Source organism: Dermacentor silvarum, chromosome 3 (assembly GCF_013339745.2).
Source record: "Dermacentor silvarum isolate Dsil-2018 chromosome 3, BIME_Dsil_1.4, whole genome shotgun sequence".
Classification (NCBI taxonomy): domain Eukaryota; kingdom Metazoa; phylum Arthropoda; class Arachnida; order Ixodida; family Ixodidae; genus Dermacentor; species Dermacentor silvarum.
In genome coordinates this window covers 194,736,914-194,757,495 of record NC_051156.1, presented here as the reverse complement: position 1 = coordinate 194,757,495, position 20,582 = coordinate 194,736,914, and the positions used below count along the sequence as shown (strand labels likewise).

The following is a 20,582-nucleotide window of genomic DNA, read 5'->3' as shown; positions in this document are numbered from 1 at the left end:
GGGAGGAAACGATGCAAGCGAAAAAAAGAAGGAATTAGCAATTCATAAAAAATGCAAAATATATATGTATGCGTGTGTTATCTCATCTGTATATCATTCGCATATGTGCGCTTGCGCATTAGGCAACCTCATACGCCTCTTGAACTGTTTGGGAAATAGGGTACTCTGTACAATGCAAGGTGTTCTCGCCATTTGTGTTATCTTGACTCGCCGCTTGTATTATCTTTCCTATATTAGATTACACGGCATCTTGTTTACTTTTCTTAGCAATTTGTACGCTTGTTTTACCAAACTCCTGCAATTTTTTTTTTGGAATCTGACATTATTTTTTATCACTGCTTTGTGAGCGCGAGTTAACGTTATCATATTGAGGTGGCTAAACCAAGACTGGATATTCGTTTTTTTTTCTCCTTTCCCCATCATAAAATACATCGAGGTAGGCAGATATGTGGCAATGTTAGGGCGATGGGACAGATCCGAATGCGTGTGACTCGCACTATCGTTTTATCTTACCACTAGCGCAGAGAAAACAACTTTGCGATAAACGTGACAATTCTTGTTTTCCTTCCTATACTTCTACCAAGTATCAGCGAGATCAAGGTACAGCAATTATCTTAAGAGGAACGTCACAGCTTAACAATCGACAACGCACACCTTTTTATAGCTTGAAGAAATGCAAGTTTGGACACGTTTGGTATTCCATTTTATCCTTCAGCTCACAACACGCACAGAGTGTCCAAGGTAGATATACCTGGTAGCGAAGCTTCCATAGAAGCCCATACGTTGAAAACATGGCGGTTTATCGGCTGGATGGATGGATGGATGGATGGATGGATGGATGGATGGATGGATGGATGAGGCTGAACCCTTTAAATCGGGCGGTGGCATACGCCACCTAGCCATGGCTACGTGGCTCATAGGGCTTAGCGCCATCTATGTGAGGAGGGAACACTTCCGGCGGAAGAAAAATAATGTGACGTCATATCCGGTAAAAACAGAAGTGACGTCATTTGGTTTTTAAAGGCGCGAAATTTGTTTTCGGAGGCCTGCCACTACAGCTGTATATTCAAATGCCCCGCCATACGACTTGATGGCCGTTGCGAGCTTTCAGTGCGGAAAGCGATGCAGGAAAAGGTCAGCCGTACGGGTGTCGAAACCGCATCGCTGCACGGAACATACTTTCTTTAGAGGCCTCGAACGCTTTTGGCGTAGAGTGCTCGTCCTTTCGTCGGATGTCAAGCCCGTCGGGCAGCGCTGTCGCACGAAAACAACTAAATTAAACAATTATCTGGTGGTCGCCACTTACTGCTTTTGACTGAATAGGTTAAGAAACAATGATACTACCCGCGTCACCAAATTCAGACAAACGTCGGCAAGCAAAACAACACATGTGTGGGGGGCGTATTGTAACAGGTTAACTTTACGAGCGCGCCTTTCTGCACAGTTCAAGGGCTGCATTGCATTGCAAGTGATAGCGGCTTCAACGCCCGCCGCTATCAGTGGGCGCTCTTACGGTGGGCGATGAAAAAATGTATTTATTGATAATGATCACGTAAAACAGAATTGTCTCTTTCTTTCTCGCCATCCGTATATAAAATTTATTAGGAACTTTATTTACGTTGAATGAATCTAACTGTGTCTCTCTTTATTTATAAAACGCTTTTTTCTTTCCCAATGCTTGTTCCCTCCAAACATAGTGGCGCTTCAATCGCTGCTCCCATAACCACCCTTGCTGATGTCGGTGACAATTCGTTCTGAACCGCTTTTCGCCCGAAGCTTCGCGACCTATGTGAATCGACTGTCTTTCTAAACAGTCCCTGCGTCTTTTTAGCGCTAAAGGCTAAAAAAAAGGGGAAAAAAGCTTTCTAGCACTTCCTACATGCCCCCTTCTGCAAAAGCACGCGTCAGTGTTTCGACACTCATGCATACAAGCATCCTGGAGTCAGCCCAACTTGTATCTCACCTCGTACGACTCCATGTAGACTTCTTCAACAACGATCTGAAAAGGAAGAGAACAAAGGAATGAGCGGTGATCGAATAAAGCGCTTTAACGAGAAGGGATAGAAACTAATTACACACATTAACGTCAAGCACGGTTCTCGATGTTCATTGTGAAAATTGTGATGATGTGTACTCTTACTTTAAGTACCCTCTTAAAGAACAAGCTCAGAAAAACAAGCAGATGTACTTGATACGTATAAGGACAAAGTGATTAAATAAGTGCTGTCTGTGAAATGTTGAAGGCGAAAAGCATTCTGCGTTGCGAAAGACCCTATTTAATGTGTCCAACCAAAACTGTGTAATGATAAACGGGTATTAAGAGACGGCTAAACAGGCAAATCAAAACAAAACACTGAAGAATGTTCCGGTACCTAGATTTCCCGGGAAAGCAAACCGGGACATCCTGGATAAGTGAATCAAGCGATATACGAACGAAATTTGCAGAAACTGAAAATTAAGATCAACATTAGATGACTCGGCAGAATGCAGGAAATAACACGAGATGTGTTTCATATGGGAACACAGAGATCCGGACCACGCCTTGAAAACAACCGCTGAAATTGAACTCAAAACTACGGGCCGTGTGCCCACTCGACCATTTAAAAGGTTATTTCCCACGTCGAACAGCAGCTAAGAGGATCTGTGAATAAGGAGGCACGTTACTTCCTTATCTTCTTCAGTCAGTAACGATAATGACGTCAACCAATGTGTCTAGCCTGGAGGAAGGAAAAAGAAGGCGGCAGCCTACTGCAACGTGATTGTCGCCGACTGTGGTGGCCCAACACGTAATGAAAACGCCAGAGCACGGAGCGTGGTAGGTTTTAGTACTCTCGGTAATTTTTTTTTTTTCAATACCCATTCGAAACCGTTCGAAACTTTTGAAATAAACAAAAACAAAACCAAGGGAAAAAACAAAACAAAACAAGGAAAAATCTTTTGCTTCCTTCATGTAAGCAGCTGCCAGCCGAGCGCGCACCGAATAAAACTACGTGTAACCAAACGTCTCGGCAAATCTCGATTCTCCGTGATTTCGACGCAAGAGGTCACGTGTTGGGCCACCACTGCTGGCTACACGAAGCATTAGCTTGCCAAGGACTGGCTGCATGACGTAATGCTCCCTCCTAAATGTTTCCTTCCTCCATGGTGCCTAGTCATAGTTCTCATAAATTCACAAAATCACATAAGTTACCTATATTCGAAGGCGCCGCACACTCCTCTGAAAGAAATTCAGAGTCGCAGTATGGTCGTTTGTGCATTTTGTATTGAGGCTTCCTAATTAAAGAATTCATTAAATCTTGACTTAGTGTACAGTCAGTCATGTTGCGCATGTTTATCGTCTTTCAGTGGTTTCCAACTAACTGCGGTATCGCTGGAAACGAGCAAGGAGATGCAGCCGCTCGATATGCACGTGATAGGGGCGATTGCGTTGCTATCCCGATGTCAAGAACAGGTGCAGCGGGAAAGCGCCGTGCGCTTGCTCGCGAACTTACGTCGGCCCAACGGATTTCGGCATACCTTACAAACCGGCGCTTTGTTCCCTGGGTCCCTATCTAAGGCTCCACCTTCCCCATGGCTTACTACGACGGGAGGTAACTCTGATTTTGTCGTCTATGGCTTGGAGTAGCTACTACTCATCGGAATGGACACAAATCCGGAATGCGAATTGTGCGAGTGCAAAGAGACGATGGCACACATTCTGTACGATTGTCGTCCTGTCGATGCACAAAGACGAGTCCTCAGCACCACGCTTGACAAGATTGACAACCGTCCCCTTTACGGAAGAGAGAATTATTGGACTCTGGTCCCAGCCGACGTCGACCCGAACTGCTTTAAAAGCACTAGCGTGTTTTTTTTTCTTTGTTTTTTTAAGCAACGGGACTGACTGGACAAACTATAGTGTGCGAGCAGGAGCGTTACTTTTTTTTTAATCTTTCTTTTCTCAACTTTTCTGCCCTTACTCTATCCCCCTGTGCAGAGTAGCCAACTGGACACTTAATCTGGTTAACCTGTCTGCCTTTCACCTCTTGTTTTCTATCTCTCTCTCTTCGTGGAAATATTTTATTCATCGGCTCAAAACTAATTCAGAAGTTAGGTACTGTCAGCTACAAACTTCTGCGTCACGAGATGCAGCCACCAACATGTCTATCCACGTGTGCGTTTTGGTAACCCAGTAATCCGCAAATGGCTGTAATCGTGTACACAGCAATGCCAAAGCTGCTGAGCAATATAGCCAGTTGTCGACTTCTCAAGCGAATATTCGGAAGGTGAAGTTCCGTTAGACTGTTATTAGACTGTTAAACCACTCTTCGTGATTGTGCTATACCGAATGTTTCAACAACAACAAAAATGCATCCGAAATACCTTAAAAACGGGGGATATGTGATCATTAAGCAACATCCTCGGCATAGCGTTTACAACAGAGGCATATTTCTTAGAACTACTTGTGATAGCAACTCAACCAGTAATTATAAAAGTTTAACTTTTTCACCGAAGGAAGTCACACGATCGATCAAGATGCAAGAGTCGAAGCCCGTCATACGAGGAATTCGTAACCGGTTTCCGACGTGCTATAGCAGACGTTGGCAATTTATGCATCGTGATGAACTCTAGCTATGAAGTAGACGAGATCCAGGCTTACTAAGTACCCTAGCTTCGTGCTCGCCTGATGGTGAAGCGTATGAACAAGTCACGCAACTCAAGGGCGTCTTTTAAGGGCGTGACAGGTGCGCTCTTCGGAAGTTCAGTTTCGGCTTTCTGGGTGAAACTGACCGGAAGTCATAATGCTGTAGAAATAAGCAGCGTCAGCCTTTTGCATGTCTCAAACAAGTTACAAAATCCTCGGATGATTGTGTTCAATCCTCGCATTAGGGTCAATTATCGGCTCCTTTGGGTAATCAGTTATTTAGTCTAATTCTTATAATTCATTCACTAATTAATACATCGAGGTACTGTAATATCTATATCTCAGTGGTAAAAGCATTATTAAGGAAATCACATCGTCGCATCTTCTGTCTTCCTTATACAATTTGTAAAGCATTTTTTTAAACGTCACACTAATTACTGCAGCTATATTGTCAAAATGTGGAAAGTGGGCAAAGCGGTCGAAGCTACAACAATGGAGGCTACAATCCGAGAGATTTATAAGAGATATCAAAAAAAAGATGTGCCACTATTGTGGGAACATTTGCTAGTTCACGTTTTTCTCCGGGGTTTGGCATTCGTCGTCGTCTCCTCGCCAGATATATTTGTGGATATATATAGAAAAAATTAAGCCATTGGGTATGTGCTGGCTGCTTGTCTAGCCTAGTTAGACAACTTGGGTCACTAGGCATGGGCGCCACTGGTTAAGTGCCCATTCTTGGCCCATCTCCCAGCATGTTTGTGTCAGTGTGACACAAGGAGTGTGAAGCCTTAAATGTATTTAGATATGCGTCGTACTTAGATATGCGTCGTTAGATATGCGTCGTGCACCTCTAATCAACGTTCTTCCATCGACAAGCAGCCTACATTGCGTTCTACCTCGTGAGGCTTAGAGCTACGGGCGTCGAGGCTGTATTCATGTCATCCGATACTGCTGCTACCTCGCCAACTATGTCTTCGCGTCGTTGGTATTTGAACACTTCGTTGGATCTGCGTGTTCTTTTTGAAGTTTTTGCAGCCTGCAGGCTGTCTGTTGTCATCTTAGAGAAGGCTGTGCTTCCTTGAACCTTTTCGATTTTATTTTCTGTATTCTATAAGCATGGGATACGTCCCAGTTGATTAAATGCACGAGGTTATAAGTTCATAAGAGCATGGACACTCAATAGCCACTGCATTTGCTCTGCTGAAAAGCCGCTACCAGATGCGTGTAGTCTTCCTGAGGCACTGGCCTTCTACAATGTTGGCATGTGTACACTGTTCTTTGTTTTTTTTTTCGGTGACCGTTTTTCATCGGGTAACTACTATTACAATGTTATCGCTCGGGGCAAGACGCGTCTTCGCTCATCAGAACTTTGTCGAATGTTGTCGCCGATTCTATAGCGAAATAATAGTGTCTAATAAGGTTGCGCGGGCGAAGAGAACGGTGGGGTACACTCTGGCAAGTGTGCAAGCAACAGCGATTACGCTGGCATGTACGATGGGTCGTGCATAATAGCCGACGCACTTGATCTGTCAAATCAGATTTCTACCACCGACGACTATGCTCACTGCTATCGTTGTGCTTTGAGTCTCACTTGATTTTTTTCAAACACAAGTTCGCCCAATGAAGAGGTAAATTCGAGACTCACAGTCATGGCACTGCCTTGTTATTTGTCCAACGTGACAATATACTTTTATTAGCTTAGTAAGTACCTGATAGTGTCTGACAGTGTACATCCTATAGGAGTGCGGTGTGTTTTGTGCGTGTCATTTCATAATTCGTCGCTTACATCTGGAGTATCTCGCTAGAAAAGCCACCAGGAAAGCATTTTCAGCCTTTCTTCGAAATTCTCTCTCTCTCCCACTTGACCACTGAAGAATGAATATGAAGCTTTTTTCGCTAGACTATGGGCTACGAATAAAATGTATAGTATAAAGCGTCATAAACCTCGTAGGTGCTCGCATGATAACGTTGTCAACGCATGCAAACACAAGTTTGTATCTGCTTGGAGCTTCTGGAGTGCGACAGACTCGAAAACTGATTTAAATTGCATGAATATGCTGTTCAGCTAGTAGGCTCCGGTTATTTTCCTCTGCAGAAACGGGCCAGTGGAACAGACAAGACAAGCCAAAGCGCTGTCTCGTCTAGTATATTTGTTTGTCACGTTTCTGACGCTGGAAAATAACCCCGATTCCAATTGGGTTCAAGGAAGACCCCACCTAGAAGACAGCATAAAGGCGTGACGCAGACGGGAGAGACATAGCACGAGTACCTGATTGTGTCATCATGTTCCCGCGTCCCATCTCTGCGCCACCATCGATTCGCGCGCTACAGAAGCTAGATAAATACTATGACAAAAGCTCCTACTTTAATTTTTCAGCTCATACAAACCTTCTTAGAAAATATGAACATGCTGAAGTTAAGGAGCCCGTTAAATACTCAACCTCTCAGCTAGTTCTCGTCATCAGTTCAGAGACTCGCACCCAGTGCTCATAGTATATAGTGGGCGATCGGAGAGAGACAGTTTTGTAATACAGCTATACGCGCGATGATCCGGTATTCCTTCTCGGCGCGCGTCTTCTAGTCACTGCTTCAGTTGCCTTTATATCTAGCCCTCTCATCAGCACCATCCGTTTGTGCAAAGATGGCGGCACATACTCGCATTCATTACTCGGCCAGCTATACAGGTGCCCTCGTTTCGACGGCGACGCCCACCGTTTAGACGCAAACAGCGACCGACGAAAGGTCGCAACAACGAGAGAAGCAAGCAGACAAAAGTCTGTTACGAATTAAGGTCGCCAAGCGCAGTTTCGTCAAACGCAGCGAGCAACAAACAATCAAGAGCTCGGCGACGCTGACCTCCTGACACCCGCCCCGGCCGGCTCGAGAGCATGACGGATAGGGCACAAAATGGCGACCCTGAATGCGTGACCCTTCCTGCAGACGGACAGACAGACGGCGATCGTCTGCTTCGCGAGACGAGGCACACCCTCGCTCCTTATAGCTAAGCCTCGCGAACCGTCGTCTGCTACGTCGCTGACCCCCTCCCTTCCTCTTCCTCGACGCGTCCACTAGCGTCCTCACCCGGCCCGTTTCTTAAATAGAAAGCGACACGGCGCGTGGCGCGATTATATCGCTTTCGATTAAACGGAGCCGCTTAGCCGTGCGCGAGCAACGGTACGGGACTTGTCTTGACGCGCGAGGGCAGGGCGGGAAGGGAAGACAGGTCGCTTAGCGCCATTGTGGCGCTCCACCTTTGCCTGCTCTATAGCGGGCGGCATCGCTCCACGGGTCGTTGTACGAAACCGTATGTATACACTCTCCACAGTACGCGCACAGCGGTGCTTTTTAGTCCAACGAGAACTACAGAACGTCGCTTTAAAAGGTCATCGTGAAGAACCGCACGAAACCCGTACGAGTATACCCTGCGTGGACTTGCATCGCAAGGCCGGTCGTCGCACCGACATCGGGAAATAAACAGACGAGCAGCTTTAAATTGATACGGCGAGTCGGCTCAGTCGATGAATATCGACTTCCCTGTATAAGGTTGCGGCATCGTTCCGGGAAGAACGAACTTACGTTGCTTGCGCTTAAAGGAGATGGCAAATATATCGGGCACGATTCGAGGAAGCTGAGTGGGACAAAAAAAAAAAAAGAAAGAAAGATAATGAAAATACGATCGAGCTGTCCAATTTGCTAGAAACGAGATCAAACGTCGCTTGTAACGTACTACGCTTTGATGGGGGGGTTGGGTTTCCCAAAATGGAAGCGAGTAGAAAAACGTTATCGGGCGCGAATAGAAGCCGAGAGTGACAAACGCTTGTACTGTGTAGAGTGCGCATGACACAACCGCTCGTAAAATGAACTGCACAAATAAGAAGAGGTGCCTAGTTAATATGATCGGCGCGGCCTTTGAGAAATATCCGGTGCACGGAAGAAGTGACGTTGCGAATTTTAAGAACATCAGCAGTGATAAGCTGTATAATATGCCAGGGCGAGTTATTTGTACAACGACAAGTCTTCGTAATGAGGAAAACGAGAACCGCGGGCTGCGGCAGCGGCGCAGTGGGACGGAGGTTACGCGAAAATTGCGCGTACAAGTTCGTTTTCGTGTGTCCATCTCAAGGCTCAATGTTATTTCCTGCGATGTCATTCCTATGTCTCGCAGTCACAAGCGTATAAAACCGGCGAAATGTGATAGGGACCAGAAGGAGGCGGAGTGGAATAGAAGATGTCGATGACGATATTTGAGAAGTAGGAAAACGCAAGTACGAGAACAACACGAGGCTAAAAAAAAAGAAAAAAAGAACGACGTCCGGACAGTCTTTCTGTTTTTAAACATTAGGACCGCCGCGGTGAATTTCATTTCTATTCACTTCCACCAACATTCATTTGAATTACAGATGTGTTGAGATCTTCGTATGAACCGAAAGCCAGCAGTACGGTGTCAGGTGCCACAATCCGGGTGTCAGGTCTACTGTCCAACGACAATATGGCCACTCAAAATAAAAGCATGTAGCGGCATCCCAGTACGGGGCACCAGGGGTACGGGGATAGATTACCAAGCATCTCCACCAAAGCTTGTCTTATCACACAACAAAACGTTTCTGTTTTATCAGGTCACTTAGATATGGCAGTACATGAAGATAATGACAATCAAATCGCGAAGCCGATACACCGATCCTCTCTCTCAAATCCCTCGTCTTCTATGAGCCGGATTGCTATCACGATACGGCAATATCACTCAATTCATAACTATTTCCGCAACCAGAAAGAAGATTATTGTTCAACAGTGTTCAAAAAAGCTTTTATCTCAAACCTGCGCTGGCCGGGATCAATTACGACACAATGGTGAACGACACAAGCCTCCAAAGTTAGCATAGCACCAACCCATCAGCACTATCTCAAAATCACACCTTTCACTCGGAATATGCATTCAGGGCATCATAAATAACGCCGCTTAGAGCGGTCAAAAGCCCTGCTTGAATACTCTGATCACATAACGTATGCTCTATAGCTGTCATGAATCCTGAGGGGCAGCTGCTCACCGGTGGTTCCATCCGAACCAGAAGCACAGAAACCGCCGAAGAGGCAGCAATAGCTTCAGCAGTCTCCTCCTCCGAATGTAACTGCGTCAGTAGTGACTCTAAGTCCGCTAGTAGAATTTTTTTGCAAAAGGCCGTATCTCTGCAATCGCAAGCTCCCTCCTCTTTAAAAAAAAATGTCCTACCCACGTCCTGTCCAGCTCATACTGGCATCGGCGCACTCCTCCCTTTCAGGTAACGAGGCTGCTCAGCATACCGCACGAAGCAACCGAGCCCCGGGTCAGTCGACACTAAGATCGGTGAGGGACCGTATGATTTCCTGTCAGGAAATAACGCACCACTACCGCCTGGACCAGACCATCTACCCACCAGCGCATAAATTCCTCTCCAAGAGACAAGAAGCAGCTTGGAGGCAACTATACAAGCCAATACCTATCCGAATCTCACAGCCTTTTCGCACTACTCTATACTCAAACAAATGTTCTCATTGTCAGCGGAAAGCTTGTATTTTGCATATGCTACGGGCTTGCCCTAAGAGTATCACCTCGGGGATCCCCATATCTAATCCTGAGGAGTGGGAGGCCGCGTTGCTCAGCTCCGACCCAGACCTCCAGGTCCGCATCATACAGAGGGCTGAGGCGCCCCTCCCCCACACCTAAGGTTCCTGGCCGCCTAGCATGGCCAACCGCCACCTTTGACTTCTCCTTTTTGAGTAAATTTTTACTCACTAACTTTAAACATCAAATAAAAAAGGTTCCTTAGGGACTGCAAAGCACAATGTCAGACTTTGATATTGTTGGGTGTAGAATTCCAAATAGCAGATTACGGTGGCTGGCGGCTTCCCTTCACTCGTCACGTGATCGAAGCATTGGAAGTCGATGTCGATGAACCACCACAGTGGTTCATCGACTATAATGTCGCACTGCTGAGATCGTGGGTTTTATTCCCTGCCACGGTGGTTGCACTTCCACATAGATCGTGCTTTGTGTGCGCTTTAAAGAACACGAGGTGGTCGAAATGTACCTGGAGCTTAACAATGCGGCGTCAATCATAGCCGCTGTATTGATATGGGACGTTAAATAACCAAAAGTCGTTATTTAGCAACCAGCGACACATAGATCCTCGGCCCGGTACAGATTCACAATGCTCGATTTGAAAATAGCGATCGTGGAGAAAGCAGCGGCGAAAAGCTCAAGCAAACGTGGTGTCCGGTAGTTTTGACACTGGTACAGTTGGTTGTTGGTCGCCACCTTCACCAGATTAAAAAATGAAAAACAAAAGTACGCATGACTCTAATATTGACTGCGCGTCAGCCAGTTTTAACACTCTTATTAACAACTCATTTTCGCTCGTGTTCCATAGCGTATCTAGATTAACGACTCAAGATGGCGTCCCAACAAGATCGCAAGAAAATAATCTTTCTATAAAAGAAAAAAAGTTGCCTCTGCTAATGGGAAATATCCTAACTGTACAATGTTGGATCGGAGGCCTACACCAGCCTTAAAATAAGCAGCTCAAGCAACTCAATGCAAGTCGCCTCACGCTGACCATAACGACTATATCTGTACCGATAACCTCCAAAGCAGCCAGGTCAATTATATCCAATATACTCCCCGCGCACGACTCAGCCGTAAACTTCAAGAGCGAGCGAGCGAGCGAACGAACGAACGAACGAACGAACGAACGAACGAACGAACGAACGAACGAACGAACGAACGAACGAACGAACGAACGTGCGAACGAACGAGCGAACGAACGAGCGAACGAACGAGCGAACGAGCGAACGAACGAGCGAACGAACGAACGAACGAACGAACGAACGAACGAACGAACGAACGAACGGCAAAAAATCTCCCACCTAAAAAAAGGCAGCACGCCTCCCAATTCCTGTCACCGAATTCTTTCTTTTCTCATATCTTTATTATTTGCTCTTTGAACACTGCGGCGGACACATGAAAGCGCATCCGCCGCGGAAACGCCGACGCTGTCGTCGCTGGAAGCGGAAGAGTTTTGCGAACAGCGCGGCTTCGAGCGTCGCTGGCGGCACAACGCCGCAGGGACAAAAGGTTCTTTCTGGACAACAGCGCCGCTCAACCGGCCGTCAGGTTGGTGTATTGAGGCCGACGGCCAGCTCAGATGCTCAGATAGTGCGCGCACACGCGCGCACACACTGCGACCGCACTGTTGTACGCGGGAGCGTGTGTGCATTGTGAGCTTTATGGGATGTCACTGTAGCAGCAGCGGCTGGCCAGCAGAATGCGGCAATATACGTGCCCACTGCCGCTCGCGTGAGCGAGCGATGAACAGAAAACATAGCAGTTGTCTGTACTCTGCCCCATCGGGTGACCCGCCGTGCGGTGTGCGTAGGTGATGCCACGGGTGACGTTAACTGCATCCACTGAAGCACTGTAGTAGACGTGTTTTAACGCGAACGCGTTAAAGGCCCCGTCTCGCAGAAAATCCGTCGTCGGCGTCAGCGATGGTGTCCGCTGCCCAAATAATCATCCCGAACCAACCAGACCACGCAGGCCCTCCACGTGGGGCAGAGGCATTAGTGAACTAATTGAATTTCTCAAAGTAAAATGCGTCAGGAAAATCGTAAAGTACGACTTAACCACAAGCTACAGGCATGATAGCGTCGGATTGTAATTTGAATATACGAGAAAACATTACTCTCACGAACATACTCAAACACGACTCATACTCAAACACATACTCAAACATACTCAAACACGAACCCCTTTTCCAGCATTTCTACAATTCATGCAGTGCGCGCTGCGGTTCGTTCCTTGCAAAAACACCATCCAGATGGCGCTTACCTCCTCGCGCGGCGGCGGAGTTGGAGGAAAAAGAAAGCTGCAGTTGCCGAAAAGTCTGACAATCAGTCAGGGATATTTAAATGTTATCGCGTTCCACTCTTAAATGCGAAGCTTAAGCATCCTCCAATTTTTTATTTTTTTTTTCACTTGCCTCTGACACCTCGTGATTGGGCAGCGTGCGTATTACCCTGGCCAGTCACGCTGAATCCGTGATTTCCACGCCAGCACGAAATGGGAAGAACCAGGGAATGTAACCTGTTACTCAAGCTCTTGGTGCCGCGTCATGTTTTACTTGAGCTAAGACTAAATTTAAATAAAGAAGATATATCGTGACGAAATTTGCGAGAAGGCCGCAGCTAAAAAAGCTTGAAACCAGCAAGAACTATAAAAGATGCTAAAAAATGCAAAAGCGAAAAACATGAGGACATAGAATTATAACATGCTCTAAATAGTGCGTAATTTGAATGCTTTTCTCCCACTAGCTACATTATTCTTTTGAAAGTGTACTTACTGTATGTCTCTCTGGTTATTTCTTGGTTTGTATTTGTTGTTGCTTTCTTCTAGAAGGTATAACCATTCACATCTGTGAGTATTTGTGCGTCAATGGATTCTTGCAATCTTTTGGCAAACGATAATTTTAGCCCAACTAGCTTTTAAGCTCTTCATTTTAGTCCACGGCTTTGTATTGACTTTTCCTACTTCGCCTCTCGTCTTTTCGCGCTGTTCTCCTCCACTCTGTTATTCCGCCTTTCCCTTTTCCCCCAGCCTAGGGTAGCAAGCTAGATGCTCGCCTGGTTGATCCCCCTGCCTTTCTTCTCCTTGCTTTCTCTCTCCCTCTCTTTCTCTGAGAATGAACCAACGCAATCTCGCCCAACTTTCAATACTACTAGTTCACTGCGACCAACAAAACGACAGCCTATGCGCCAGTGCTGTAGATATACCACTAGCAGTCAACGTTCCACGAATCACGCGTTCCGAAATCCACACACGGATTTTCTGGTCAGGCTGTAGAAGGTTCATCATTGGCCAATGATCAGGCATTCGCTGACCGATCGCTAGACTCAATTTTGCAACATGCGAAGCCATATACTACGAAGAAACTGATGGGTTGGCATAACAACTGAAATTTTGTCAGGACAAAAAAGAAAATAAAGCGAGACTTTTCGTCGCTTAAGAGAACGGAATTTCCAAGGCTGTGGTTCACGACCGGCAGCGTCTGTAGTGAATGGAAGGTATTACAATGAGTAACAAAGGCATTTCAAAACATTGGGAAGAGGCAACTGGGCTAGAATGAAGAGGCCGACATGAGACGGGCATCATTTCATGTGCAGTTGAAAGCGATAAGCACTCAGAAACCGCTGAACTCGAGGACGTCGAAGCGAACGTGCGTAAGAGAAGTCTGCGACGGTCCCGGTACTTAACGGGTTGATACGAGAGCTACGCTTGTGAGAATACAATGACTATTGACTGGCAAGCGGATCTAAAATCAAGATTTAGAAAGCAGTGTCGAGGAAGATTAAAGGAGGATGTGGAAGGAGGTTGGGAACTATAGGGAGAAGACATACATACAGAAAGCAGTGACCTCATGCAAAAAAAAAAAAAAAAAAAATCGGGCGTAGCTGGCAGGAGAACGTTAGCTGAAGCCATCTTTATAGCCTCCGCCACACTGCACGGTATAATGCCGAGATAGAACGGCCGCAGTGTATGGACACGTCAGGAGGCGGGAGATATATGGGCGCGAAAGAGATGGGGAACAGGTAACGGAAGTTGGGTGCATTTGAAAGGGGTGTGTCTACCGCGACCATTGTGGCAGCGGTAAGCCAACAATGGACCCGGTTCAAAGAAGTACTAAAATAAGCGAAGTGAACGAAGAACGCGGATGAACAGCTCGGAACGGCCAGAAAAAAAAATGAACGAAAGAAGAGGGCGAACGACAAAGCTGGCTGGCCGGCTCGGCTGACCACACGCTGGTGAGTCTGGCATATCGTAGCTGCAGGATATCGGAAACGGGAAGCCGCAAAGCAAGGCCGCAAACCTGCAAGCACGCTGCGGCGAGCGTTCAGCCATGTAGCGAGTGATTCGTAAAGCGAGAAGCTGCATCGAAGTGAAGCTTGGGCCAGCTTCCTGGAGCGTAAAGTTTAGACAGCTGTATACAGCGGTATCCCTTCTTTTGTTCAGGGAGTTCCACTGTCGGGCTTCGACTTAGGACCGCATATCGCACTTGGCGAGAGAGGTACGCTCGTTGAGAGAAGCACCATACAGGTTGTGACGACTACGGCATGGGCACAGCATTTCAGCTTAGTCCCAAGCCACCTGATGTTGGTTAGGCATAGCCTCGTCCTGCCGGCCTTACCTCTGGGCCTGCGCTGACAGTTTTCACAAAGTTATGCGGCAATCACCGTCGGGGCTTTCAGCGTGATTCCGCATTGACTGCTCACACCGGCGAAATATGCCGAGCGTAAAGCAACGGTAACTGAATAGGTTCATGATAGCCACATGTTCAGGTAAAAATAACTGTGCGAGCTCGAGCGCACCGCGCAAGACCTAAGCAAGATCTATAGCTTTCGCAGCTCAAAGGAACTGACACTAACACGAACGTTAAAAGTGGCGCTGGCCGAAGCCGACAAAAACAGTTCTGCTAAAATGTTGGAAGGTAATCAGCCCTTATAACGACAGCTGAGGAGGTTGTGACCTTTTTCTCCCGTCTCACTGTTGTAAACCAGTAAAAACAAAGGTAGGCCTTTACCTGCCCGTATCAGCCGGTTAGCTAAGCGCAGTCAGTTTACCGAGACGAATGATTGGATAGACATCTAGACAACCTATGGCAGCAAGGCACATAAAGTACAGCACTGTTCAGCCAGATATAAAAATGTTTTGGGTTAGCCACAGCCAGTCGACATGTTCGAGGTCGCGGGATCGAATCCCGGCCGCGGCTACTGCATTTCGACGGGGGCAAAATGCAAAAACACCCGTGTACCGTGCATTGGGGGCACGTTAAAGATCCCCTAGTGGTCAAAATTAATCCGGAGTCGCCTACTACGGCGTGCCTCATAACCAAATCGTGCTTTTGGCATGTTAAACCCCAGATTTCATTCAGAATATTAGAAATTTACATAGATGAATCGCGCACAAATTCATTTGAATTTTGTTCAGGTGGCGAATTAATAGTTTTTGCTAGATATTCTGAGAGCTTAACACTGAATAAACAATACTATGGCATGGAGAGGACTCACGCAACAAATGGTTTCCTTCACACAGTTAAGAGCTCTGGCAGAAATGATCAGCCAAATTCATCATGAGCAGCCCAACTAATCAAACGAAATGCTACGTAACCTAACCTAACCTAACCTAACCTAACCTAACCTAATCTAACATCTGTATGATTGAAATGTATCCATTTCTATGTGCTTGTCGGACGACACCTAACTCCGCTTTGATTTCGCCACTGTTCTCGAAGAAGGCAGACGAGGTTTTCTCCGAGGCTATGAACAGTGCTTCGTGTATTAAACGTGGATGAAGGAACACGTACAGACGTCGACGTCATTGCGTGGGGCGCTCGTACACGGCCACTACGAGGTGATGAAATTGATATTCTCGAGTTGCTGCTTAGTTTGAAAGATTGTGCTTGTGATCAACGGCAGTCACTTGAACACGCAATTCACGCAGTCTTCGGCACGGTATCCCAAACCTAACAGCTGCTTTGGCATTACTTTTTTATTCGCTTTGAAGCGTGGTGCTCGAGCGTTCAAAGCAAGAGTGCGGGACACTATACAACGAAGATCGGCACAGTCCTCATACTGTACGTCTCCTTTATCATCCGCGTTTCTCTTACGCGCAGCCATTTTTTATAGTTTCGGAAACAACAAAGTAGGCTTAACCACATGTTTACACTGCATTTGTCCGACTTCCAGGTTCGGCCCCGAGTGAAGTTAATCTCGTGAAAAATCCCAAAGACTGGAAGATCATGTAGCTTAGCAATGTCGATGAAGTTGAAGAAAAGAAGAGAGAAAAGAAAAGCAGCGGCTCTTGTGCAAGTATGCGAAACAGGTGATAGGAAGTAAAAAATAATAATGTTCCTTGCAAACAAGGACACGGCGTTCGAGGTATGAAGCCTCAACGGAGTGTGTTGCCGGAAGTGTCGGAGCAGTCTAACGGCAATCGTCGTTATTTTGGCGCGCTTTTCGAAGCAGTGAAACAGCAAAGCCAGGCGCGTCGTGCGCTTACATTAGGAGTTGAGCGCCCGACGTCGTTGCCCTCGGAAGCATAAGCGCGACCGTCGTCTCTCAGGTCAGTACGACCACGTTATTGGTTTCCTTATTTTTTTTCCCCACGCGTTCCACTGTCATTCTCCTCGCTGTCCTTGCCCATGTACGAAGAGTACCGCACCGATGCGTTTAGTATCAGCATTTCCAAACAAAAAAACGCCGTAGCGATAAGGTTCTCCTAAGATTTTCGCGCCGTATTTCTGCTCTGTCCAAACAGTGGCAGGTGAAAAGCACATCCCTCTTATTAAGCAAGCGAAATTAAATTGGCTATTTGCGTGTTTCGAGCCATATCCATATTCTTTTTTTTTTCGCATGCTTAGCTTTAATAGTGTGTTTTGGTGGTGTCGCATAACCATGTGGTGGAACCGCGCGTGCCCAGTACAAGAAATGTTTCGGACAGTCGGGCGAAATGGAGCAGTTGTAAGGCGGAAGATCAGCACGTATCTGTTTTGTCCACGGGACAACGATGAGAGCCTCAAGCTTTCGACAATTTCCCCCTTGCACCAGAACTTCCCGCTGATTATTAGACGAAGAGAGAGAGAAATTCACTGTCTAAAGGTGCAGACGTTGACCAGAGTGACTGTCCGGTTGGGGACTCGGCCCTGGGGCAATGGCAAAAGGGTAGAACATATTAGGAATAGCTGAAGATTTGAAACGAATCTGTCCAAACAACCACTAAGATGACAACTGACGACGACTACAGTATTTAATACAGTTCCGGCGCTTTAAAAAAAAAAAACTACACTGGTGCACTTAGAGTACCTCGGGCCAACGTCGGTTGGGACCAGGGTCCAAGAATTCATTTATCCGTAAGGGGACGCTTGTCAATATTGTTGAGCGCCGTGCCCAGAGCGCTTTTTCTTTTTTTCTTTTTTATCCCCGCTGAAACGAGGACACTCATACAGAAGGTGCGCATTCATATCTTTGCAGCCTCAAACTTTACATTTGGAACTTCTGGCCGAAGGCCAAATTCAGAAACTTTCGGGAACAAAATTTTAGCTAGGACTTCTGGCTTCGCGTTGCAATCCATACGTGTACTATAATGTCACCGCAGTATTCCGAAGACCTCGAAGAGACGAAAATAAGGGCGCACGCTGGCGCGGCTAATATAATGGCATATACGGCAGTCCCTACCTCCAGAACCGTCTTTTTCTCCTTTTCCAATATATTTCCTTCTTTCTTTTTGCTTCTCCTACAGCTCCTAGCAAAGCATGCACGCGTGATTGTATAAGTTCACGTGACCGGTTCCATAATTCTCTGCATATATCCTGCGCTTTCTTTGCTTGTTTTCTGCTCTCTTTATTGGCGTTTGTCCGCCTCGTTATTGTCTCTGCGCATAACGGCCTCGCCAAGGCGACGTCGCCGCTGGGGGTTGGTGTTGCTTATTTATTTATTTAGTTTCATCTCTTCCGGTATGCGGACTCACTGGGTCCTATTTTTTGCCTGATGACCACCTCGTGGCTCGGTCGACCGTGAAATGGAAGAAAAGTACACTGGATGTTCTCGAGTAGAAAATTGTTGCCGAAGAAAAAAAAAAGAAATAAGAGAGTGGGACGGCTGAACGATTCTCTCGACTATAGAAGCGTGGTGCTGACCGTCACCTTCCACCAGGGGTGGCTAATGGTCTCGTAGATATCTGATACTTTTTCGCTTGTTTAGTTTATTTAACGCTGCCACTTTTCGAGTTGACGGCTGAGTATAGAAACGAAGTGCCAACGTACTCTTGGAATTTTAGCGGCCAGGCAGGCCACCCACGTGCCTTACCTGCGGTAGCCAGAAGGTACAAAAGATTTCTTATTCGAAATTTTGACAGGACCTTTGTCGCCATTGTTGTTTTGCAATCAAACTTATTTTACACTCAGACTGTACGCTTTCATATTATTGTCGGATTACAGGAGATTGCACTTGCAGTTAATTATTTTAGTTATTGCGAGCACTGAATGTTACTTTTTCCCCTCGAATTGGCACGGCATCACAGATAACGTTGCCAGTAGCAGAGCCAAGGAGGCTTGTGCAGACATCGCCGACGCCTTTGGCTACGTGGTTACTTACCACGGATAACTCAACGGCCATGATGTCACCTCTCCCCTGCCTTGGCCATTAAGCCGTTGTCATGTATAAAGTTGATTCTTCCTTTTTATGACTTTGTAACGAATAAGCTTTGAACAGATCACTCGACATGTCCATAATTCGTCGACGGGGCAATAGCAAGGGCGTAGTCCGCAGGCTGTGTAAGGATGTTGGCAAGTCGATCCCGATACTCGTGTGCGATGTGTATCCTAGGGAGGGTTTTAATGTCGTAGGGAGGGTTTTAATGTATGCGCAGAGACGTGGGTGTGCACGTGCCGATATGCGGCTTCTGAAAAGCTTTAACGCGGTATAGTTATAGATCAACACTGCCTTCGGCAACGTATAAGGGTATGTCCTTGGCGGAGCAAACGTCGGGGTGATAGTAGGAGTTTCGCACAAGGTGTGAAGTCGCCTGATAATCATCGTAACTCGAAACTCCGTGCCATTCGGTGACTGCCCCTAATCAATCAATCAATCAATCAATCAATCAATCAATCAATGTGCCTATTGAATTACAGAGAGGCGCCAATGCCAACGCATAACATTCGCTCGAGTGTACCGCGAGGACCTGCGAGTTCCTCTGAATAAATAGAAACACTCCATCCCTTTTGTTGTCTCAGCAAGAACCCAGGCTTCTTTTTCCCACCACCCAAGAAATCGCTGAAGCGCATAGCACAATGAACACTGTGCGAAGTAGACGCCTTCTTGGACCGCAAAAGAATAAAAGAAAGATAAAGGTTCCATCGCCTTGTGGTGAGTATCGGAGACGAGAAAAAACGAAAAAAAAAATTTGCTGCAAGCATTTTTTAACCGCCCCTGCGCGGGTCAGCCGCCTGCTGACGCGCGAATAAAACACCGAGGAGCGCGGCTCGTGGCCTGACCGACCTGGGCACACGTTGCGGCGCGCTTTTGCAAGATGCGGAAGCCGCACCACTACTCTGGAGCGTGGCGCGGACGGAAGCCGTTTCGGCAGGTCCGTCCAGAACCGATCCGTTATGCCCCCGTCTCTCTCTCTCTCTCCTTCTTTTCTTTCTGTTCTTTCGCTCCTTCCTTCTTTGCGCGTTTCCTTAGTTCTTTGCTTTTGCCTTACTTTTCATTCTTCCTCTACATGCCTTCCCTCGACGAAGCGGCTCTGTGCGCCTTTCTTTGGACGCGTCGTCACCATCATTGACTTTCGTTCGCTCGTTCTCTCTCTCTCTCTCTCTCTCTCTATATATATATATATATATATATATATGCCTTCTTTCTTTCTTCTTTCGGCCGCTACGTGAGACAGTGCTTCGTGTTTTTGGGGCTGCAGCAAAAACGTGCCACGGGAAATCCAGGTGCTCGTCTCCTCTCTGGTAATGCGACATGGTGTCATAATTGCGCACCTCTCTCGGTCTCTCCTTTCCACCACCCTCCGCTACCCCATATTTTCGAGCGCTACGCGCATCCTGCCCTTTTGTTTGTTGTGAGTTTGCTTTCGCCCTGCTTCTAGGCTATACCATGCTCAAATACTCGCACACCTAACAACCGGAGGCAGGATTCGTAATTATTTTTTTCGTTTCTAAGTGTTTTGTGCCCCCATTGGCTGGTCACCTCCACTATAATGTATCCATAATCGTTATTGGCTGAAATTTTCTCTTACGAACAATTCTAGCGTAAGAGGTTTTCTGGGGATACGTACTGGGGCTAGAATTAACGAAGCTTTTAGTTGGTAACTTCCAGTTGGCATTGGCCGGCTCGCCTTCGTTGATTATACTTCCAACATCACGATTGG

General features: G+C 46.7%; 1 protein-coding gene across 5 annotated transcripts in view; it reads right to left on the bottom strand.

Annotated features, from left to right (window-relative positions):
- The window catches only part of LOC119446404 (uncharacterized), a 223,379-nt gene that overhangs the window by 154,850 nt on the left and 47,947 nt on the right, over positions 1 to 20,582 (bottom strand). For all 5 annotated transcript variants that reach the window (XM_037710830.2, XM_037710832.2, XM_037710833.2 and 2 more), the window contains exon 2: positions 1,964 to 1,999. In XM_037710830.2, coding sequence (XP_037566758.1) covers positions 1,964 to 1,999 — 36 coding nt within the window. The remainder of the gene's footprint in view (positions 1 to 1,963; positions 2,000 to 20,582) is intronic.